This window comes from Glycine max, chromosome 5 (assembly GCF_000004515.6).
Source record: "Glycine max cultivar Williams 82 chromosome 5, Glycine_max_v4.0, whole genome shotgun sequence".
NCBI lineage: Eukaryota > Viridiplantae > Streptophyta > Magnoliopsida > Fabales > Fabaceae > Glycine > Glycine max.
The window spans coordinates 5903485-5928940 of NC_038241.2; the positions used below are offsets into that span (position 1 = coordinate 5903485).

Here is a 25456-nt window from a genome sequence, read left to right on the forward strand (position 1 = left end):
TATATCTCTCTCTTAGTCTCATGCTTAATAAATTTCTACTTATTTCTATTTTCAACATATTTTAATAGGATTGCACTGATATTTAAATCTCCTAAAAAAATGAAAACTTGACTAATAATTTTCACATTAATTAATATGAATTAGAGTCGAGAAATATAAAATTTGACATTCATCTATTTTTGACATATTTTAATATGATTACAATGATATTACATTTTTTATGCTAATATATTTTTTTATCCTTAGGAATCAACGACAAAGTCAGAAACTCACATTCTGTTCAACCAATTGAACTAGACCCCTTTTATATTTATTATGATAATATGCTTTCATGTTAGTGTTGGGTAATCAACACTTCCTCAAATAAAATTACCAACACCCAAAAAGGATTGTGAGAACACACACAAAGATTGCACCATAGAAAAATAATAACAAACACAAGAATTTAACGTGGTTCGACACCTTTTGCCTACGTCCACGAAATTGTCTCAAAAAGTATTTCACTATCACAAAAATGATTACAAGATTGTAACTCACCCCAAATAGTGTATCACTCTACAAACCCGAGTAACTCACTCAATGGTTACAAGAAATAATAACACTCTCACACTAAGACATTTTTCCCTCAACAAAGTGACTTTGTTTCCCAATCTCTCTTCTCACACACTTTCTTCATGTGTTGTGTTTCTCCATTAATTCTTTTCTCTATTTATAGTGAAGATTGCTACCAACTATAATAAATAAACTCTCTTGAAAATTGAAACAAAAACAACTTTCAATGCATCCATTAACCTAAAGTTCATCTAGTAAAATGCAATCTTCCACTTTGCATTTAAGCCACCTACATCTTAGTGATAAAAATTCAATTTCCAATGTGCATGCACCTTATATTTTGGCTTGAAACTCTACAATTCTCCCCCTCAAGCCAAAAAAGAAACATCCTTCAATTAATTTTAGAGTGAACAAACTCCCCCTCTAACGGAAGTATCTCCCAACACTTCTACAACATTAAAAAACTTCACTTTCTTCTTCACTTTTCTATCATGGTTCCTCTTCAAGACTTGACCATCCAAATAGCAAAGATTATCTTCATTTTTTTGTCATCACAACACAAAGTATCCCCTTGTACACTTTGCATCCCGACTTTGAACCAACATATTTGTACCCTTGTGATGTCATCTCCCCCATAAAAATCATATTGACAACAACAAAAGGTACAAACCTCACATTTGAGAAAGTTTGAATAACACCATCATGGAGCTTCATCTTCACGCTCCCTATGCCTTCAACCTTCATTTTTTCACCATTCCCTAACTTGAAATGGTTGAATTCTCCATCGGTTTTTAAAGTATCAAACATCTCTCGATTTTTGCAAATGTGTTTTAAGGCAGCAAAATCCATCTCCCATTTTATTTTAGCAACCTCATCATTTGTTGCCAAAAACACATCATCTTCATCTTTAACACTTTTTACTACATTAGCTTGAGAGTTGGCGCCATCTTTATTCATATCTCTTAATTTCTTCAAGTCCTTCTTCATTTGTTTACACTTCACTTGTGCATGACCATTCTCACCATAATAGTAACATTGAATGTTACTCATATCTCGTTGTGGACGCGATAGCGATTTTGATCTTCCTCTTGGACCATCATGTCTCCTTGAATGATTCCTCTCTCGCTCAGATTCCACCACAGCTATTGCATTATTTTCATCATCAACATTTTCAGTTCTCGTCATTCTTTCATTTTCTCTAAGAGCGACAGTTACATCATCCAAATTCAAAGTTGATCTTCCCACAAGCAACATTTGAATCAAAGCTTTGAAGGACCTTGGTAGTGAGGCAAACAACAACAGTGTCTGCTCCTCATTAGAGAGTTTATCCTCTGCATTCAACAGTTGACTTACTAGCTGATTGAAATTGTTGTGTGGTCATGGAGATCTCCTCCTATCTCCATTTTGAGTTGATACAACTTTATCTTCAAATAAAGGCGATTGGTTAGCGACTTTGACGCATAGATATTCTCGAGCTTGTCCCACAAGGACTTCGGTGTTGTCTCCTTCAACACGTGTTTTATCTCAGGAGAAAGGGCTAAACGAATCGTGCTAACAACCCTCCTTTGAATCTTAGTCCACTCGGTTTCATTTGTAGAAGCCGACCTTTCATCTTCTAACGCTTGATCAAGACCTTACTGCACCAAAAGGTTTTGAATAGTACTCAGCCAAATCATAAATTTTTTTTTTCCGTCAAACAACGGTATCTCGAACCTTTGTGTGTTCCCGACCATAGCTCTAATACCATTATTGGGTAATCAATGCTTCCTCAAATAAAATTACCCACACCCACAAAGAATTGTAAGAACACACACAAAGATTACTCCGTAGAAAAATAATAACCAACACAAGAATTTAACGTGGTTCGACATCTCTTGCCTGCGTCCACAGAATCGTCTCAAAAAGTATTTCACAATCACAAAAATGATTACAAGATTGTAACTCACCTCAAATAGTGTATCACTCTACAAACCCGAGTACCCCACTCAATGGTTACAAGAAATGATAACACTCTCACACAAAGACATTTTTCTCTCAACAAAGTGACTTTGTTTCGCAATCTCTCTTCTCACACACTCTCTCTTCATGTGTTGTGTTTCTTCACTAATTCTTTTTTCTATTTATAGTGAAGATTACTATCCGCTATAATAAATAAGTTCTCTTGAAAGTTGAAACAAAAACAATTTCTAATATATCCATTCAACTAAGGCTCATCTAGTAAAATACAATCTTTTACTTTAGATTTAAGCCACCTAAACCTTAGTGATAAAAATTCAATTTCCAATGTGCATGCACCTTATCTTTTGGCTTGAAACTCTACAGTTAGATCATGTGTTTTTTTTAATTAATTGCCTAATACAGTGTTGGAAGTAGTTTTTTTCTTTTATAGCTAGTTCCCTGTAATAGTTCATTTGCAAACTATATTGAAAATGTTTCCATGTTAAGACCATTAAAATAGACACTCAATATTTAGTTTCCATGCACCTTTGGACATATATTATTTATATGCATAGGATAATTGTTTGTTTATTTGTGCTTGTTGCTATTGCCTGTAACAGTTGGTTATTGTGTTAGTATCTTATGTAGTTGTAAATTTTAGCGGAACATTTCAAATTGACTTCTGGTTGTAGGGGAAATTATTTTAAAGTATATACAAAATTATATTATTTTAAAAAAATTATATTATTGAAAAAAATCTAAAATCAATTCAAATGTCCACAATATAGAACTTAATTTAACATCCTATAAAATAAATATTGAAAACAAAATTAAGTGAATTAATTGAAAAAATGTAAAATTTCTTAAACTATTAAAAGTCAAAATATGATATTATATTCATGTTGATTTATGTTAAATTTGATTATATATCACTTTCAATATTTAATAAAAAAATCAAAGAATTTTTTTAACATTTTTTAAACAATGATAGTTGGTAAATATTAATTTATTCATTTAATTTCACATGTTCTCAATTTAAATTAAGCATTTATAACATTTTTTAAAAGTTTATAACAATTTTCTATTAATTAGAATTACTTAATTTCAAATTACTGCATGCAACTATTCTGAGTATTGGAAATTTATCTATAATAGTTCTAAAAGTTAAAATTTTAAGAAAGCATTTATAATAATTTTTAGATAATTAAAATTATTAATTTGAATATAATTACTTAATCCTAACTATTCTCAATTGGAAGCATTTTCTAAAAGTAACATTTATCTATAAATTCACTTTTATAAATATGTAAATTGTTGAGTATGCATATTTGTGATTGCATAAAGTGTTATATAAATTGTTAAAGAATTTTCACAAGAATATAAATGTTAAGTTTATTCATACCCAAATTGATTTTTTTTTTCTCAATGAAATGAAAAAAAACTCAAAAGAACAAACAGACTACATAGGATCATCTATAGGCGATAACATAGTCACCACAAAGTTGATTTTATCCCTCAATAAATTTAAATTTATATGAAAAAAATCTCCCAATTTTGTTGAAAAAAATATTAAAAAATTGTAAGGACTATTTTTAAAATAATATATGCAAAATGATGATCCACAAATAAATAAATTTATCTCTTTTAATGTCATTGTAATATCGTAAAAAAATTAATAAATTTTAATAACCACACTAAATCAACATGTTATCAAATAAGGGTAAATCATCTCTGAGAGTTCTAATAAGTTATTTATTTTGAGACTAGATGTTGTTGTTGCTGTTGTTATTATTGTTAAACTTTGTTGAGAATATAATCCAATTCTTACAACATAGTTTTCTCTTCTACGTTGAGGGAGGCTAAGTCTTTCTTATTTCCTTTAAATCTCCTTAAATTCTACTTTGTGGATTGATGATTGTTTTTGTTTAAGCATAGACACCATTGAAGACCATTCATTAAATTATTCAATCGAAGCAAAAAAGAAACTGTCAGTTTGTATAGAATCTTTTTCCATGAATATCACCTTGTTTGTGTTAGAGAACTGCTTGACTTGGAGTGTTTGATTTATTGTTTCCCACTTAAAGGGATGTTCCCTGCATCCAAATGCAAGTATGGTTTTGCTTAAATGAATTATTGTTGGCTTACCCTTAACTTGATTCATGTGTCTAATGTGGTTGGGGTTGAAGCAAGAAATTCTTGCTTTCTTGTTTCTAGTGTGAATGTTGGTCTTTTCAAGCTTTATGTGTGGTACTATTACTTTCACTTTTCGAAGCTCATTCATTTTTTTTATTGTTACTTATTGCTTTGATGGTGTTTCCATTTTTTGTTGCCTTTAAGTTTTTAATTACCGCTCTGATGATATCCTAGCCAGTTGTTTGTTTTTATTATAGTGGGGCATCTTTTTTTTTTTTGCATTATTTGGATGGCAATATATCCCAGTGATGATCATCCTACCCAGTCAATTTGTTGGTGGCAATTTTTTTTTTGTTATATTGCGTAGCAATACTAATGGGTTGAGTTTCAGAAGAAAAAGAGAAGGCTTTGCTTTGTCATCACTCATAAATGTCGTTGATGTTTTGTTCATGGTTGACAAAGTTAACAAGGAAAGAGAGAAATTGTGATTTATAACCAAAAAATCGTAGTTCTTTTCATTGGTTTTGAAATATTGATCTTTTATAGTTTGATTATGATTTTAATAATTTGATAATATTTGAAATAAGTTTAAAGTAGAAAATTATAATATTTCTTTTGTAATAGAACAATGAGTAACAAGAGGAAAGACATTGTAGATGCCCCTTTAATAAAAAGTGAAGCTCATAAGCCAAAGGCACCGCAACACGGGATTTGAAGATACCTGAGCTTTTTATCTAAGCATGTTTTGATGAGGTTATAAAGCAGAATGCAATAGAACCTCTCTTTCAAAGAAATAGTGAAATTCTATTATATCCCAATTTAACAAGAAAATTAGAAGTAAATATGACAAGGATTGGTTCAAAAAATAAGTAAAATAACTTTAAAAAAGAATGAGAAATATAAATTGTTTGCTGCAGAGACAAATTTGGGATGGGATAGTGCAAAAATGTTGTATATGCACCAAATGAATGGTGGGAGAAAAAGCAAATGGTATGATTTTTTTAATGTGAATTTGTAAGTTTTATATTCCTTTGATGTAATATGTTGCGTTGATAGGTTATATCTGCATGCAGGAAGTCCTCTCTATATGGAAAATTCAGGCATAAAGGACTTTGTTTTGCTTATGAATTAGCAACATTATTAAGGATGTGGTAGTTAATGAAAAATTTGAGTGGTTGTCATTTTTGTAGAGTTTCAAGCCAAAAGATAAGGTGCATGCACATTGGGAATTAGATTTTATCACTAAGGTTTAGGTGGCTTAAATGCAAAGCGAAAGATTGCATTTTACTAGATGAATCTTAGTTGAATGGATGCATTTGAAGTTGTTTTTATTTCAACTTTCAAGAGAGCTTATTTATTATAGTTGGTGAGAATCTTCACTAGAAATAGAGAAGAGAATTAGTGGAGAAACACAACACATGAAGAGAGAGTGTGTGAGAAGAGAGATTGTGAAACAAAGTCACTTTGTTGAGAGAAAATTGTCTTTGTATGAGAGTGTTATCATTTTTTGTAATCATTGAGTGAGGTACTTAAGTTTGGAGAGCGATACACTATTTGGGGTGAGTTACAATCTTGTAATCATTCTTGTGATAGTGAAAATATTTTTGAGGCGGTTTCGTGGACGTAGGTAAGAGGTGCCAAACCATGTTAAATTCTTGTGTTTGTTATTATTTTTCCTACAATATAATCTTTGTGTGTGTTCTCACGATCCTTTGTAGGTGTGAGTTATTTTGTTTCTGGAAGCATTGATTACCCAACACTTTTATGAGTATTGTCAAATCCAAATGGCATAGATGAAAATAATGACAGGTATTATCCATGATTTGAAAGTCATTGTATAGATTTAGTGGAAGGTCTTAGAATTATTTATTATTGTGTCATGCGTGTATCTCTGTCCATTCAAAATACTTAGTTATAGTGAATGGGGTTTACAAAATAAGAAAACAAAATAATAAATAATAATGGATATAATCTCATACTAATTGTAATTAAAATATATCAAATCATATATTTGACATTTCCCTCAAGTTGAAGAATATATGTCATATGAATTAAGCTTGTTACAAATGTGGTAAACCAACAAAAATGAAAGATGGTTCAGTTGTGTTGTTGTGCTAGATAAACATGGCTCAACAATAGCTAATGAAGGCTCGTAGTGGTGACAGGTACTGTTCACCTGTGAACAAAGCGCGCCTTGAAGTGGAAGGAAAAAGGAAAGGTCGAGACTATAATTACAAAACATCCTTAAGAGGACTGGGCTTTATGAGCCTTAGTTTGGTGAACTTGGCGCTGCAAATGGCGGTCGAACACACTGCCATGCACTGGGAACAGGGGATGTTTGATGTGACAAAAGGATGCACACTGGTGGTTCTTTCAAGATGTCATCAATGGCTCGATGTAGATCAACCAAAGAAGGACGACAAATAAAGAGGTCCACCAGAATTTGGAAATAGGTCACCAGAAGTAGGACGACAAGCAAAGAGGTTCACCTACTATTCCCGGTGGAGCATGATTTTCGATATTCCTCAGTTAAGAATAACCTGCTCTAATATCATGTAAGAATTATTTGTTGTTGTGTGTATCGGATCACACGAAATTCTCTTATTTATAATGAATGAGGTTTACAAAATATGAAAACAAAATAATGAGTAATAATGGGCATAATTCCATACTAATTTGTTATAATTAAAAAATATCAAATCATATATTTTTCGGAAGGTTTAGAGAATTGTGAAGAATCTTTAGGTGGGTTACTAGTAATACTGTTGGAATAAGTATTGGGTTTGAGCAAAATTTCAACATATTAAGTACTTCCTAGGAAAACAAATGTCAACTAACAACAGGAAGAAGAAGAAGGCCAAACCTCATCAAAGAGTTGAAAGGAAAATAAGACTGAATTTCTAGTTGATGCAGTACGTAGAATTGCATCCATCTTTGAGTTCCATTTAGTTGTACACATTTTAGTACCTGGTCATGAGAGTTCAAGTACTCATGATAAGAATAACAACAAGTTTTACATTGGTTGCCAAAGGCCTAACCCAACCCTTCTCCTTAACTTGGACTTGGGACTGGCTATGAAAAGACATAGGCGGAGTTATGAGAGTTCAAGTATTGATTGAGACAAAATAAAAATGAAGGGGATTTACTAAAAAGGTTAAGGTTATATTGATATATTTGAGTGGATGTTACCAATTTTTCCATTAATTATTGGATGGCTGTGAAAATATGGAGAATTCAACCATGTCAAGTATTAACAACCATGTCTTTAACTTACATGACCATTTCTTCATGACATTTTTAGCAAATCCCTTTTACTTTTAGCCTATAAAAATTAGGTCTACCGAAGCTATGGTGAAGAGTTAAAGACAAGCATATGGATATGATACTTGACATACGGTCAATGACATAATGGTATCTAAAGTAAAGTATATTGTGCTAATGGTTGTGGTCAGAAAATAAAAGAGGAACTGTACACATCATATGTTTTCTATCAATTAGAAGTTACATAGATACAATCAATGCTTGAATTTCCATGTGAGAATATTTTGCATGCATATACAACTTATCAACACAAATATTACACCAAAGGAAAATAAAGCTTACAACTTCACATTAACAACATCATATCAATTGCTTTTCCTCCCACTATTCATCTAGTTCATCTATAATATTCTTTCCAGCATCTCATCACAAACGCGTCTATTTGACAACATGTACTATATTTCTCATTCTTTCTTAAAGTTATCACACTTATTTTTCAGTTGACTGTTGTCATATTGCTTTTCACATTTCCCATGAAATTGGGATATAATAACTTTCCACCCTTTCTTTGAGGGCGGTTCCATTGTATTCTCCTTTATAGACTTCATCCAAGCATGGTTGGATATAATGCTCAATTGTCTTCAAATTTCATGTAGTCTTTGGCTTATGAACTTTAATATATATTAAAGGGGTATCTACTAGGTCTTTTCTCTTCTTTTTATCCATTGTTCTATTACAAAAGGAATATCATAATTCTAACATATTAAAAAGTAATTAGACTCTTAAAAACGTAATTGAATTACAAAGACCAATATTTCAAAAAAAAATTAAAACAACAACGTTTTGTATGGTTATAAATCACCATTTTTTAGGTTAAATTCTAATTTTGATCCTCCTAGTTTCCTGAATCCATGATTTTGGTCCCCCTGATTTTTAATTGTAACATTTGGTTACTCTAATTTTATAAATTGAAAATTTTGGTTCCTTGGTAGATTATTAACTAATAATTGTGAATAATGAAGTTATTACGTTAATTAAAAATTAAATAAAACTATTAATCATTAAAAATCTTCAATAAAAAAATTATTAATCCTAATGTGGTATTGTTGTCAGTAGAGTCGTGTGTGACAATGGAGATAGAAGAGGTGTTTGCGGAGGAGCATAGTGCTCTGGTGGATTAAGTAGCAATGGGAGGCAGCAGCAATGCTCCGCGAGTTCCGTATTATATTTGATGAGAAGTTGAGAACCAAAGTTCCTTAAATATTTTCTTTAATAGTTTTTCTTTGTGAATTTTCTATTTAATAGTTTAATTTATATACAACCAGTCTAAAATATGCATCTGATAAGAATTTATTTTATTATCACATTATATTAATGAATAAAGTAACATAAAATTGTAGTCAAATGATATGTATACAATTATTTTGTACTTAGTTTAAGAGTAACAACCACTATTTTAAAATTATAAAACAAATAACCAGTTTCAATAGAAGCCATGGAGTTATGGGTGACAATGAATTGAATCAACTCGAAAATAATTTGAAACTTATTTTGATAATCAACTTATTGAATTTTATTTATGAATCAAATGCGTTGATCTTGAATTAAAAATTGAGTTCATTAAATATATGAGTCAAACTTGAATTGTGTATAGTTCGATTTATTTGATTTATGAATTAACTCGATATAATAAACTTTCTATTATTTATATATCTAGGGTGGGGTAACTTTTTTTCATTGACCATGGTATTGGTACAAGGTAACTCTTGCTAGAAGCATTGACTAATATTCATTGGGGATCGTGAGTACACATAAGGTGATATTCTTCTTCCAACACAATTTATTGCATATTCAAGGGCAACTAAGGATTTGAATCTTGTATCATTTAGTTAAGAAATGCAAGTCATTATCACTTGTGTCAACCATTGTTAGTGGGTGGGATATTTTTTTATGCAGGTTGTAATTATGTTTTTTTTGTCATACTTGTGGTCCTACAAACCTAATAGAATAAATTCAACTTTTTTCTTTTTAAAAAAATTAAACAATCATTTTATCTAAAATTCATTGATAAATTGAAAATTTAAAATATATAATATTTAAAAATTTTAACTTTTGGTTTATATGATTCGATCTAACAAGCTAAACCAAACTATTTCTGAGGTTGAAGTTCAAACGAAAAAAATAAGTTAATCTTAAATTCAAATTAAGTTAAATATAAACGAATCGAGTCGAATTCAACTAAACTCATTTTAGGTGGAGTGATGGAGCAATCTTACTTGGGAGCATATTTTTAGATTAATTTATTTCCAAAAAGAATATTCTTTTATCAGATTTCTCATCAAATTTACGTAAGGTTTAACCAAACGGGCTTAGAAACACAGACAATGTAACAACTAACAACAACTCTGCTACATGATCAGTTAGAACGCAGAACAACTACTTTCACACAGAATATGCAACTTTATTGCAGCCAATGATGTACAAAATGCTCATTCAGATCTTTCTGTGCTCTCAGGAATCTGGTCAAGTTCTAAGTACTTGTTCAGCCAATCAAACCCAAAGGATTCCTCAGAGAAGTTGAAAAATTCGTTCACGTCCAAACTAACATCTAAGTTACCACTTTCATTAATTTCAACCTCGTTCTCTGACATTGCACGGTTATCCCCAGCATTCTGATCATTCTGGCCAATAATTTCGTGTCTCGTGGAACTTTCTGGTTTCTCCACTTTCTGATTCACTTTTTTGCACAAATGAGAATTCCAATAATTCTTAATTTCATTATCTGTTCGTCCTGGAAGCCTCCCAGCTATCAAAGACCACCTAGACAAAAAAAAAAACTCCTTTATCTCATTATAATCTTCATGAGGATTATGATACAGAAATGTACAAAATAATTACGATAAAATCCATTGCCATGTTGCATAAGTATGGATATAAAACATGAATATGGAGCATTTTTGAGCCACCATCAACAATATTAGTATTTGTTAACCGTTGGAGGACTGACTAATATCTTCAGTAAAGTTTCATCATTAATACATACATAAGATAATTTTTAAAAATAAAATGAAATCCATATACGACAATATATGTTAAATGAAACATAATTATAAATAAATTACTTATATTTTTTGTTTCTTTATTTTTCGTAGTATAATTGATGTGTATAGTGGTTTGTTATCATCGTCATGTCATATTATTGTTAGTTTTTAATTTCTTGAAAGTTTTGTTGAAAAAGAATTATCATATTTTAATTTAAATAAAATTGTTGTAGTCAAGTTACAATAATTTTCTTTTATTAGTTATCTAAAGAGTAAAGAAAGAATAGTACGTTTTCTTTTTGAAGGAATAGAAAGAATAGTACGTTACATGGATGATTCAATGCTAGAGAAAGAAAGAAATATGCACCCAAAAAAAAAGTCTTAAATCTTAATGCACCAAAAAAGAAAGAAAGAAATAGAAGTGAAAAAACGTAATACAATAAGTGATATATTATCATAAAAATAAAAACAAATAATAATGAAACATTTGTAAATAGGATATAAAAATATATTACTCAGACCGTCAAACTTTGATATGGAGGCAGTTGTATAACGTGGGTCTCCACTCTCCACACATATACTCTAATTAGGCTACTATATTAAGTATGACTCATTAATTTCATGCATTTTCCCTTATATTTTGTTGGTGTACATTTTCTCTTATATTATTAATGAATGATTTTAAATTCTTTACATTATTTTGAATTTCATTTATATAAGAATGTATTTTATATTTTTAAGATATTAAATATATTTAATTTTATAATAATAATTTTTACAAAATAATAATTAAGAAGATTTTACATTTTACATTTTATTGATAAAAAAATATTTCTCGAAAAATTTGCAAAAAGATATGACATTTCTCATTATTTATACTATACTTTTTGTGACATTATTTATTTTATCTCTTCATATGATATTTCATTTTACATTTCTTTTTTTAATTTCTTCTTTGGTTAATAACATGCACGAGTTGGATTTCTCTTTTTGTATCTGTCTTCATAAGATTACATTATTTACAAGGATCACGGGTACCTAGCTACATTATTCCATTTTAGAGTGTGTGGAGTAGATAAAAGAGAGACAGAGAAAAAAAAAATAAAGAGAAAGTAATCGATGTAGTAATAATAAGTAATATGATAGATGTAAATAATAACTCTACTTACAGATAAGAGAATGAGTTTCACTTTAATTCTTATCACTAGAATTGTATGATGATGACAAACCTGTTTCCCAAAAGTCTGTGAAGCCTAAGTATCAAATCCTCTTCTTCATCTGATATATTTCCCCTCTTGATATTGGGTCTCAGATAATTCAACCATCTCAGCCTGCAACTCTTCCCACATCTATTTAAACCTGCCAAAGCATCATGCAAAAGCAGGTTAAAAATTGCAGCTATATATATAGCACTTGCTTTGATGTTTCAACTTTTAAGCTATATATTTCAAAACTTTTCAAGTTAACCTGATTTGATTGCAACAGTCTTCCACCTCTTTGGACCATGAATTTCAATGCACTGGGCTAGCTTTCTGTCCTCCTCTGGGGTCCATGCTCCTCTGTTCATTGCTCTCTTGCTTGTTATTGTTCCATCATTAACCCTTGGTGCCATGATGATGATAATAATAATAATAATAATAATATTAACTTAATAATAAGGCTTTTTGGGGTTGTTGAGTTGAGACTTGAGAGTATGATCGATGAAAATGTTGGGTTGGCCTATTTATATTAGGAAGCTGTTAAAAACATGAAATAATTAAGGTGAATAGGACGTGTTGAGGTTGAAGTGTCGGTGAGTGATTCACGTATCTACCCTTCGTGTTATAGCATAACGGAATGGTCAGAGAAAATTGGAAGCTCCAACCACCAGTTACAGTAACTGATATTCCAGACTAGAAAGTAGAATAATATTCTTTGTGAATTTTGTTTTATGCATGTGAATCAAAGACAGTATCATTTAAAATAATTCTCTTATCTTATTCAATCGACCGAGTTAAATGCTTGATGATTGGCTTATGATTTGATTTTAAAGTTTATGCATATTGATTTCTTTTACTATATGAAAGAAGAATGTGTTACAGCGACGTTGGAACGTCTTTTGATTATTTGGTGAGTTATTGTTAGTCTCACTCGATAATGAGTATCTTACGTACTTGGTTTTTTTATTTTTATTTTTCTTTTTGAAGGCTATCACATATACCTATTTATTTGGTTGTTCACTTTCACAAGATTTTATATATGCACGGTTAAAAATGATTTGAAAACAAAAATGTGTTAAGAATAATAAAGAATGAGTTTAATAAATACGTATTGATTTATTCATTAATGATGAATCAACGATAAATGGAAGAGATTACGTCGTTAATATATAAATACATATCATATAAAAGGACTAGATAATAGAAACATTGATTTTAAAAATATCTAATTAATATTAATAGAAAACTAAAAAGTTGACTTCAATAAGTGTTCTCTTTTCTTCTTTCCTCAGGTTCTATCTTCGCGTGTTTTTCCCTCTACTTAATTTTCATAGTGCTTATTTGAATTACCATTTGTGATTCACTTCACCTCTTAGCTAATTATCACGTCAGAACATACCAAAAACAACTAATAGTGCACATCAGACATGTATGAATAAAGATTTCAAACACAAAAGCTCGTAACATCGAAGAAGAAAAGTGCAAGATAAACTGTATTCTGTATGCTAATAGAGTAGAAAGCATCATATATGATACGGTTTGTAGTAAACCAAATTTGGCACATAACGTTAGTCGATTTTATACCGAATATGAGTCAAGCTCATGTGGATACTAGGAAATCTATAGGTTATGTGTTTTCCTTGTATGGAACCACTATTTATTGAAAAGCAAACTTATAAAGTTATAACATGTGATAGGTCTATCTACAAATGAAGTAGATTATATTGTTTTGCAAAAGGAATACTTAAGGTCTTAAGGAAGCTATTTAGCTAAAAGAGAATGATTGGCGAATTAAAAATTTCTTAAAATTGTAAAACTAGTCATCGTGTTAACCAAAGTGTTATACATTTGATAAATCATCATGTGTACCATGAAAATATCAAACACATTGATATCAGATATTACTTTATTAGAGATGTAATAGAATTTAAAGAAGTTCAAATTGAAAAGATTGCTTCAAAAGATAATCCAATAAATATGTTTCATTTTCGATCACTTGACGAGTTTTAATATGTTCAAGTAAATATCTCTTGTAAAATATGCGCAACACTAAATCTTTCCAAGCCTCAAACCTTAATTTCACCTGCCCATTGTCCTTCCTCTAAGTGATTGTTGTGTAACAAATGCATAATAGATCAAAAAGTTCAATAATTGCTTGGATTTAACTTTTTTTTTTTTACCAATTTGGATAAATGAGTTAGGGTTTTAGACTTTTAGTTGTGACTTTGTGAACATTTCTCTAGTGAGATTCCTTGTTCCTCAGTCGTCCGCAATTCACGAGGTTGTCACAACATTATTATTATGGTCCATATTTGAGTTAATGAGAAATCAGTGTTTGGTCCCTATTAGGTGTTGGCAGTTTCTAGCAGATTCTCATTGCACGGCCTGCCAGCACCTGCTTGCTTATGTAACTCAAACAGTTCACTGTGTTGTGCGTGATGGATGCTCCACCTGCCACGGTTAGAAACAACTTAAAAGAAATGATAAAGATGATAACCATAATATAGTACACGAATGGATTAGAGTTTTCAATTATAAGTTTGAATGAATTTCATTTAATAAGTTGAGTTTGCAAGATTAATCTTCTGCTTCCTTTCCTTTCAAATTGAGTTTTAAGATATAACTAAAACAAAACCCAGGCTGAACAAAAAAAATAAACTTAAACAAAACCCAGTTTACAATTAGATCCAGCAGGAAATTAAACAAGAGACTCTATTTCTATTTATTTTTTAAACATACATTTGGAACTACTCGGTTGAAAACTAAACATGCTCGTAATCTCTAACATTTTTTTTTTTTTGACATATTTTGCTTTGTTGAGTGAATCATAATTATTTAATAAAATTATATATTGAAGTAGCTAATAAATAATAAATGTATATTGATATAAAGTAACATGCTAATAAATATAAATATATATATATATAATAGTTTTATAAAAAAAATTGTTTTATTGATAAAAATATATTTTGATATATTTATAATTTTAGTTTATTTTAATTAATGTTAAACTCTTGTGATTTTTTTTATGGATCAATTATTTTGATTACATTGTTTTGTTTCAATTTTATATATTTTTTCATATTATGCATCCTATTATTATTCTTATACTGTATCTTTAAATATTTTTAATCAAATTTTAAATAAGATAAAAATAATATACTCTTCAGTAGATAATTAATGTAATGGTTAAAACATATTGAAATATAATGTTAATATACTAGAATAAATCATGTAAATAGTATAATGGTAAAAATAAACAGTGTAATATGAAAATTATTTACAAATAATAGAAAATAAGTTATTATCTATCATGATCAACATTTGATTATTCATTGAATTCATTTTTCATGCTATTTTCATAATATTCATATAATTTTCAAAATATACTAGAAGCTTATCATGTAAATAGTACAATGATTTAAATATCAATTGGATTATATAATTTTCACATGTACATGAATGAATCTAATGGGATCAAGTTTTACATCTAGAATTAAAAATAAAATAAAATTGTGTTAAAATTATGTTTCAAATAAATGACCATTGTTTCAAAATGATCATTTTGACTAACTTTTAAAACATAAAAGACTTAATTAAATTTTTCTAAAGATAAAAGTGCAAATTGGATATAATAAATTTTAACATATATACAATTACAACCATTCGCTTAATTTTTTTATTTATATACTCTTATTTTAAATTTAAAAAAAGGTGAGCTACGACAATTACAATATTTGAGTATTATTGTTATGGTTACTATTATTATTAAATACTTTTATAGAATCTTCAATAAAATAATTGGTCATATTATTATTATAGCGTATATATATAACTGAGGTTTCACAAAGGCATCGAGAAAGGACGTGATTTCTTGAACGAGAAATATCACAATGTCAATTTTATAGTATCCTGATGTTATTACATAAAAAAATAAATTATAATTTTGTTTTTGTTAACATTTTGTGCGGACACCATGGTAAACTGAAACTTAAAATAGACACTAAATAATTTTACACAGGTTCATTTCCTATTCAGTTCTTTCATTCAAATAGCCCACCAACAAAGGTCTTTACAAGTCATAGGGAATTACATCCTGCACCTCCTTTTTTGCTTCACGCACCCCATCTCACCCAACTAAATTTCTTACATTAGCTGAGCTGAGTTTAGACCTTGTCGAACGAGATAACTAGTACAGAGCGGCTGCAATAAACTATTTCCATTACTGCACTCCCAGTGAGCAAAATGGGGTGGACTAGCAATTTTTTGTTGGTTACCACAACACTGCTAATTACACAACAGAATCACCCTGCGCACAATACCTTGATAGGAACAAAATTCTCTTTGTAATTTCCAAATCTCTATACACTTTGTATATTCTATTCAATCTATATTCTTCCCCACATGCCACTGACTGATCGAATGAGTTTTTTCAATATGCTAAAAACAATATATAAAACAAAAACCATCACAACCTTCTTGGAGGCCAGTATCCTTAAGTTCACCCTCAGACCATATTTTCGCATGCAACCCAGAGAAGCAGCACCCAGGAAGAGAAACCAAGAACCAATGGTACATAAGAAGAACTTCAGGGCTTCGGAAGGTCCACATATATGGGCAACATCAGCCGATACCTCCACGTAAGAAACTGCAGAGCTTACTTGACTGCTCTCTGCCTGATTTAGTCCAAGACTCTCATTCAACCAATCAGACAACCGAATGAGCATTTTTGCAAGCCATGCAATTTCATCATTGGAAATGGGACGTCTCATCCAGTCACCTTTGTATTTAACATCTGCAAATGCATGATTGCCAGCTCTTCTAGGTTTGAATATCTCATCACGAGATTGTTGATGTGGCACTGAATCAGGACAAGTTGATGATGACTTTATAACAGTGTTTCCATCAAATAAACACCCCAATTTTGCCTTCAATGAATCTAAGCATTGAAGGCTGGGTACAAGATTATCACCAGATATAGCTTGTAATTCAGCTTCAGCACGCAGTATAAATAACTGCAGTGACAAAAAAAATGAAATGAGAAGATAATAATCTATACATTATATATTATATAATGATCACTATAGTTAGAAAGACAACTCTGCCTATGTAGTGCTCTGTCACCAATCTTTACATAGTTGGCCCAAACTAAAAAGCACAAAATACCAAACAAGACATGAATATGATATCATTGATATGGTATGAAAACATCGCTATGGCTATGCCAAATGATTGATTGTGTAGTTATACCATAGTTAGAATTTAGAAACACAAATTACAGTAACATGAAAAGATATAAGACCTGAAGGAGCTGTTGTCCACCATCCTCCCCATCAGCAAAAAGTCGCAAATCTTTGTTCCAATTCTCGTGCAAAAAAGAGCCGTCAGCATCAGTCTCACATAAGCCATCCTCCCAGTCCTGAAACAACCAGTAGTTTTAATAAAAAAAAAAATATAGATATTAGGTCATGCCAAGTACATGTTTGGTGCAAAAGCATTTAATCAATCACCTAAACCCGCTATGGAACAAAATAACAAATTGACCAACAAGTGTAAAGAATAGAGTCATGAAACATCAATACATATAACATACAACCAACAAAAAGTGTTGACTTATGAACAAATAGCCACAAAAACATATGTTATTATGTTTGGTGCAGTCACATAAATGGTTGGTTACATAATAATCTCTAACACACTCCATTCAAGAGCCTTTTAGACTTGAAGCATGGATACTGCACAAGTCCACCTACATTGTGCTAAAATTCAACTTTTTTACTGACAGAATGATGGGCTGCAAATATTGAACTGTAGACCACACCATCATAGAGGCTATAATACCACATTCTAAACCAAATATCTCAAAAGCTTAAGTCAGTAGGTGAAGGCACATGAATGATTTTACACTCATCTCTAACAAAAATGAGAAAGATAAAGAAAATGGATAACTAGTATTTGGTATAGAATCAACTTTGAGGATGCAAAGATATATTATAATGCAAAATTGCTAATAATAACAATTAAATCCAAAGAGCAATGAAATTGGGAAAACTGTAAAATCAGAAGAGAATTACCTGCAACTGTTCACAAATAATAGGAACATATCTGTACAAGTTATTCAGCATTGGTTTGCCTGACCCTGCTTGTTTGGAATGAAAAAGGGAATCCACAGTCTTCAAAAGGTCAATGATCTCTTTAGATGATGTCAAGGTGTCTAACACCTGGTAAATACAGGTTAAAAGGTAAGAAGTCTATTAAGCTAAACCTCAAAAGGTCTCTTATAGTTATAAGATCCCTCAGAAAGTTACAACCACAAGAACATAATATTTATAACAGGAATGACAAATGAGTCATTACAAAGAATTGATTTTTTATTAAACAAAAAGGCATACAGATAGGTCTATAACATGAACAGCAAATAACAATGTAAAATTTGTCCTAGCATGCAAGGAAAATAATGTGCCTAAGGTGAATTTGAGGTTTCAATGTGGATAAAATCTAAAACTAAAAAAAAATAAAAAATTAAAACATGTGAAGTACAGTTCTACAAAGATCAAACTAATTAAATCAAGTATCCTTTCAAGAATAATCTCTTTTTCCCCCAAGTCAGTATTGGAACATAACGGGACTACCTGGCAGCATTGGGTGAATGAAGTGCACAGAACAGAATACAACGGACTGATTCTGTCGTGAGCTATGGTTCCACACTCTTTAATGAAACCACTATGCACAACTTTTTAAGTTCATGTACTGCTTTACACTACGTTGTAGTTTTGAAATGCACCATGCAAAATATTCATATGTTATGTTCCCTGTCATTCTAACTCGTCTACAAAATATTACCTAAAATCCTTTTCAGCAGTTAACCAATCAGTGGATATTATTGCAAACTATTAAACAAACCCAATAAAATGTATATATGTGAATGTGGTTTGAAATGTGCAGGATAATGCATCACAGGCAGATGATCAAATTATGCCCAACAAATTCCATGGATACATATATGAATAATTCATGTTTTATAGATAGACTGAAAGACAAGTGATCCTTTGGAAGCAAAAATTGCAGGAAGGCACCCACACAAGTATCCTCCTTTTCTTTCAAGAATGAATTCCCAGGTCATATGGCTGGGTTTTCCCAATGCATGTCACTGCTAGTCAGTGACACCATTGAAACAATAGAGAAAGACAACTGAAATCCACATTGACATCATCCAATAGCCACATTTAAATGCCCACAGTATTCCTACGCTTTTCACAATCTTTGTGTACACAAATTAAGAGAATAACATTCATGTTCAGTTCCAGTTTCAACAACACATTCTAAGTAAAACAAAACATCTTAAGTGACAATCTAAGGGTACATTTGGAAATCTGCTGGGAAGGCTGCAAAAGGACATTCGCCAACAGATCCTCCCCTGCTTCTGCGAACGACTGTTGGATTTCCTCATAATGTGCGCTATGCAGCAGCAAACCCAACGGGAAAACAAACATGCACCAAATGATTTGACTCTTCTAAAGTAAATAGTGGTAAAGCAATATTAGTTGTTGATGAGACAAACAACAATTGATATTTTGTCACACCGATGATTTATTATATAGGGACACACAATATCAACATCTATTTCCTTATCAATGACTAAGATCACTTACTTAATCATGTAAAATGAGTTGCTCACTTTAGAAGAGCCAAATCCCATACTAATATCCACCATAAAGCAGTCCCCAACATACATTTAGCAAGTAAAACAGGTAAATTACCTACATTTAAAAACAGTGTACAAAAGAGGGTAATAAAAGTAAAACCATGGTTAAGAAACATACCTTGAGCACCATCTGGACTACTATTTCAACATCACTGTGAAGAAACCTGTGAGCAAACCCAATGAAATGCATGACCAAGGAACTGTAGTAGAGATAATTAGAGAGAACATAATCCTGCCACCGCGGCGAAAACCCATCTCCCGTACTTGCAGGCACAGAATTTTCCTTCTTCTCGCCATTAACTTCATCCATATTCGAAAACTCGTCCACGTTCATGGTCCAAGGCTCCAAGTAACCAACCCAAACCGACAACACCTGAGACACATTCTTAACCGAAGCCGCCATAGGGCAAAACAAGAACGTCCTCAACAGATACCTATACAGAGGCCTCTGCACACAGAAGTTCCAACACCCAAGCGAACGAACAGAGCCTAAAGACCCCAAATCCTTGCTCTTTGCACCCTCCACAGCCCTCCACCTCGGACTCCAACACTCACCACCACCATTCTCGCGAAACGCGGCGACGGTGCTCAAATTCAAGTACCTCACAAACAGCCTCACCACCTCCCCCAGCCCCGGCGGCGGAGGCGCCTCCCCCACCGCAAACGAAACCCCGAGGCTCCGGCAAACACTCGCCGGCAGCGGCGAGAAATCGTTGTCCACGAGCCAGAAGTGGATAAGCGCGTTGACCACGAACTCGGCCCGCGCCGCAACAGAACCGTCGTAGCCGGAGCCGTAGTGGAGAATCGAAGTCCGGTAGGGCTGGTGCGCGATAAGATCATAAGAGGGAACAAAAGCGCGTAGGTACGCGCAGAGGAGGCGCGTGTACAAGTCGTAGTGAGGCTGCTTTCCCTCGGAGGAACAGCAGCGCTTGGAGGCGGTGGCGGAGAAGCCGGGAATGGAGGAGGTCCAAGTATTAGTCCAATCTAACCTAAATTTCATAACTCTTTTGTTAACCGAAACGCAGTCGGAGTTGTCGTTTTTGGCTTTCGAGACGGGGTAGTAGGCGAACCAGAAGAAAAAGTATTCAAAAACGTTGAGTTGGATTTGAGAAGGGGAAGGTGAGGGTTTGAAGAGGGAGGGGCAGAGATCGGAGAGGGAGCGAGAATCGGTGTCGGAGAGGAAGGAGCGGGTCCAGTGAGGGAGGCGTTCGGCGGGGAAGACGTATTTGATAAGGGAGAGGCGGTCGACGGCGGCGATGGCGGCGGCGAGGTTGCCGGCGGGGGAGAGGAGGGAGAATAGGGTTTGGGCGAGGTCGCCGGAGTGGCGGTGGTGGATCCAGGCATTGGAGGGGTCGTCGAAGCCGAAGAGCTTGGAGATTAGGGTTGGGAAGGCGAGGGAGAAGAAGTGGCGGGACTGATCCGGTGAGTGCGAGTGCAGGAAGGAGTCGATGGAGGCGCACGCGGATGCGATTTGGGAGGGGGTGGTGGCGGATTGGATGGCGGAGGATAGGTCCTGGGATTTGGAGAGGGAATCGAAGGAGGAGGAATGAAGGGGCATGGCGCGGTTTAGGGTTTTAGGGTTGCGGAGAAAATGAAATGTTTGGTTTTTGAATGAATCAAGTGTTGTTAGTGAGTGATAGTGTGTTGGAAAAGTTTTTTCAAATGATAAAGATAAAGGCAAATGGCGCCCTTTTAAGAGGAGAGGGTGTCTTCGTGGCGACGAAATAGGCGTCTTTGTGTGCATCGGTGGGGCCGTTTTCTGTTTACATAAAAGAAAGCTACCGCGTCGACTACTAATGCTGCTACTGTGTTTCTTTATCTTGCTTAATTGTTTGTTGATTAAACTTGTCTTGTAAGAAAGAAAAAAAATATATAGTTAGTTGTCTTTTATCTATAATTATAAAAATATTGTGTATAAAAGGGAGTAGGGATAAGGATATTGTTCATGTCTAGATCGGTCCTTGCGTTAGGAGACCTAAACCAGAAGCATTTAAGTGTGTATGTGTTATTTATCTATTTCAAAGTCAAATGTTGGATTATATTGTTATAAGCCTTTAATGATGTGTTGAGTTGATCCCTATATCCTTGGACCCATAATATTTATCTTGATTCAATTGTTGTCATAGATTTCTGAATTTCTGAATTCATATCCTGAAGAGACTCAATCCACTAGAAGGATTAAGATATAAATGTATGATAAGATTAGTATAGTTATTTTTGTTATTGAATCAAATTAGTGGTTATTGTTTGTTAGGTGAATTGAAAGAAGAAATCATTTTGTGTCATTCGTTATTATTTCAGAACAATTAATGGTATGTGCTATCTTGCCTATTGTTGCATTAATGTTGTACATATCCCATACCAATTAAAGAATATGTTTTGACTCAAATTAAAGAAATATGTTGTATTAATGTTTTGACTAAGACGAAGTGATGAGATTGTTTCATTTGTTATTATTTTAAAACAATTTTTTTATCCGATACAAAGACGCTAACTCCTAACAAAAGCTAACTACATGGCATTATCAGCAACAAAGAAGATATAGTCATGGGACAAGAATCTAAAACAACTAAGCAAACATCATTGGAGGCTCCTTGCTTTACCAACCAATTCACGCATTGATTTCCCTATCTCAAAGTGTGCTTGAATGAAAATTGACATTTATTTCTGAACAATTAATAGTATGGATTATCTTGCCTAGTGTTATATTGTTGTACGTATCCCCCGACTAATTAAAGAATGTGTTTTGACTCAAATTAAAGAATATGTTGTATTAATGTTTTGACTCAAAAGAAGTGGCATGATTGTTTCATTTGTTATTATTTCATAACAATTAATAGTATATGTTATCTTGCCTAATGTTGTATTAATGTTCTACCTATCAATAATACATTAATGTTGTATCTTATTTTAGTAGAGTAATGTATCATCTATCATGATATCGTCTCATTCTAAATTCTTAACTATTTATATGTATATCTACATAAAGTTGATGTAGATATTGTAGCCTATTAATATTGTATTTTCATTCATGCTAATATTTAGGATAATGATATTTTGGAACTTTTCTTTAGTACCATAATAGTCAAGGCTTTTGTGGAATTTCTTTACCTGCAAAACAATGTTGATGTTACCATTTTTAGTGGGGATTAAGACCTTAGAATCTCAATAGTAAGTCTCAAGTGTTTGATGGGTGTGGAAGTAAGAATATGTGAATATATTAGGCATCCACAAAGGTTAGTTTTCTTCAAAATCAAAATGGAGCTATATGAATTGTGGAGGCAAGAGGGAAAATTATAGAGTTGGTGATCAAGACTCAAATGGTCGAAATGAGATAGTAAAAAAAACATCAAGTTTTGTCATGCAACCATTCAATAAAGAGAAAGAAACAAAATTTAGTGCACAATGCTTGTGGTGATTTGTGGATAAAGGATATGGAAGAAGTCACGAGGACTCAAGGAATTTGGTGGGTTGCTTTCAACGGGTTTATGCTTGTGTGAGCTAAATAAAGTGGCCCAGGAAATCAAAGTCCCCCCCCCCCCCCAAGTTGGTAATAGAAGAAATAAGTCGAAAATGTAGAAGCAAAACTTCCAAGATTATTTTGATGATATCAAAGATTTTTAAAAGATTAAAGAAATCAAAAAGATTCAAGAAAAGACTCAAGATATGCAAGAACCTCAAGAAAAGCATCACGATAAGTATAAAAAGAATTTTTCAAAGAAAAGATTGAATAACACAATTTGTCCAAAAGAATTTTTCAAAGAAAAATCTTTACTAAAGTTTTTACTCTCTGGTAATTGATTACCATAAGACAGTAAATCAATTACGAGAAACCCAAAACAGTTTTATAACTGTTTTACAAAGTAGTAATCGATTGTCATAGACATGTAATCGATTACCAATGTTCTTTAACGTTGAATTTCAAATCTCAAGAATCACAACTAGTGACAAAATATTTTTAAAATAGTGTAATCGATTACACAATATTTGTAATCGATTACCAGTGGTTTTTGAATGTTGGATTTCAAACCTCAACATGAAGAGTCACAACTTTTGATAAAATAAACTGTGTAATCGATTACACCATTATGATAATCGATTACTAGTAACTGGTTTTGAAAAATTGCCAAGAGTCACAACTTTTAAAGTGACTGGTTTTTAAAAAAATTGCCAAGAGTCACAACTTTTTTAAAAGTGATTAGTTTTGAAAAAATACCAAAAGTCACAACTTTTAACATGGTTTCTTCAAGAGCCATCAAATGGCTATAAATATGTGACCATGACACGGATTTCAAGATGATCATTCTAAACATCTTTCTAAAAGTTTTTGTTCAATACTTGCTTTGTCAAGAAAAGCTCATTGGGCAAAAACTTGTGCTATTCTATTTTCTTCCTCTCCTCCATTCTTACAAAAAGCTTTTTAAGAAACCTATTTTTGTTGACTGTTTTCAAGAGAAGGTCTTCTTGGTTGCAAACACTGAACACAAGGGACCAACGTTCCTTGGGTTTATTGCAAGAAGCGAGATTTGCTTCTTGGTTGATCACTAGACACAAAAGACTAATGTCTTTTGTGTTCATTGCAAGAAGTGGGTATAACTTCTTGGTTGTTATCACTGGACACAAGGGACCAACGTTCCTTGGGGTTCATTGCAAGAAGTAAGAATAACTTCTTGGTTATAATCACTGAACACAAAGGAGGGAAGTCCTTTGTGGTTCATTGATTGTAAAGGATTTTACAAGGATAATGGAAATCTCAAGTGGGTTGCTTGGAATTGGACGTAGGCACGAGTTGTGGCCGAACCAGTATAAATCTTGTTTTGCATTCTTTCTTTCCTTAATCTCTTTTACTTTCTGTTATGTTTATATTTCTTTAAGTTTACTTCTCCTTATTTGTTATTCAAGTAACTTACAATTAAAGAAATAATTGAATCTAGGAAATATCTAAGAAAGGAAAATTTTCAATTAGGAATAGTCAACAAAATCTTAATTCAACCCTCCTTCTTAAAATTTCTAAGACCAGTTGTCCAATAGAAAATCATGGGAATCACTTTTAGTAGCAAAAAATAACTGTATTATTTTCAAATGAACAAGAATAACCAAATTTGTTCAAAATAGAAATTAAATATCATCTAATAGACAACGCAACATATGCCTCAACCAAATCCAAATAAAAATTAGTCTTCAAAAGCAATCTAAAAGCTCCTACAAACCTTAACTATATCTTTATTATCATCGCCCACATAGATGAATCTTTCAACATCACTTGGTGGATGGCTCCATATGCAAACTTTTCTACACACACCAAGTGGCATACTTGAGAGAATCATTCTTCATATGCCTTACCTTCTTGCACAAGTACCAAGTGAATTCCTTATATTGATCTTATGTTTTATTTTTTTTATTCAGTATAACTTTATGCAATATCCTCAACTTTGTTCCTTTTCTTATTCTAAGAATGATCTGGTTTGATTTGAAGTCATGATAAATAAAGCCTAATTGGAATTAGAATGGTTCAAATAGTCTGATTCCATGTAGTTGAGACTTTCAAACTTTGAAGTTTGCATCATGCAACTTTGGGATTTAAAAAAAAATGAGTAGTGAAATTAGGAGCAATAGCAACAATAACT

At 32.3% G+C, this 25456-nt stretch overlaps 2 protein-coding genes across 2 annotated transcripts; both read right to left on the bottom strand.

The window, feature by feature from the left end:
* Positions 1–10171: 10171 nt before the first annotated feature.
* On the bottom strand, positions 10172–12600 carry MYB58 (transcription factor MYB58). The gene is made up of 3 exons (XM_003525839.5): positions 12393–12600; positions 12155–12284; positions 10172–10704 (listed from the first exon to the last, which is right to left on the bottom strand). The coding sequence occupies exons 1-3, from the start codon at positions 12535–12537 to the stop codon at positions 10374–10376; spliced, it is 606 nt and encodes a 201-aa protein (XP_003525887.1). The 5' UTR covers positions 12538–12600; the 3' UTR covers positions 10172–10373.
* A 3550-nt stretch (positions 12601–16150) lies between these two features.
* On the bottom strand, positions 16151–21502 carry LOC100778532 (uncharacterized). Its single transcript, XM_003525528.5, has 4 exons — positions 19948–21502; positions 18199–18345; positions 17427–17543; positions 16151–17139 (listed from the first exon to the last, which is right to left on the bottom strand). The coding sequence occupies exons 1-4, from the start codon at positions 21385–21387 to the stop codon at positions 16513–16515; spliced, it is 2331 nt and encodes a 776-aa protein (XP_003525576.1). The 5' UTR covers positions 21388–21502; the 3' UTR covers positions 16151–16512.
* Positions 21503–25456: the final 3954 nt, after the last annotated feature.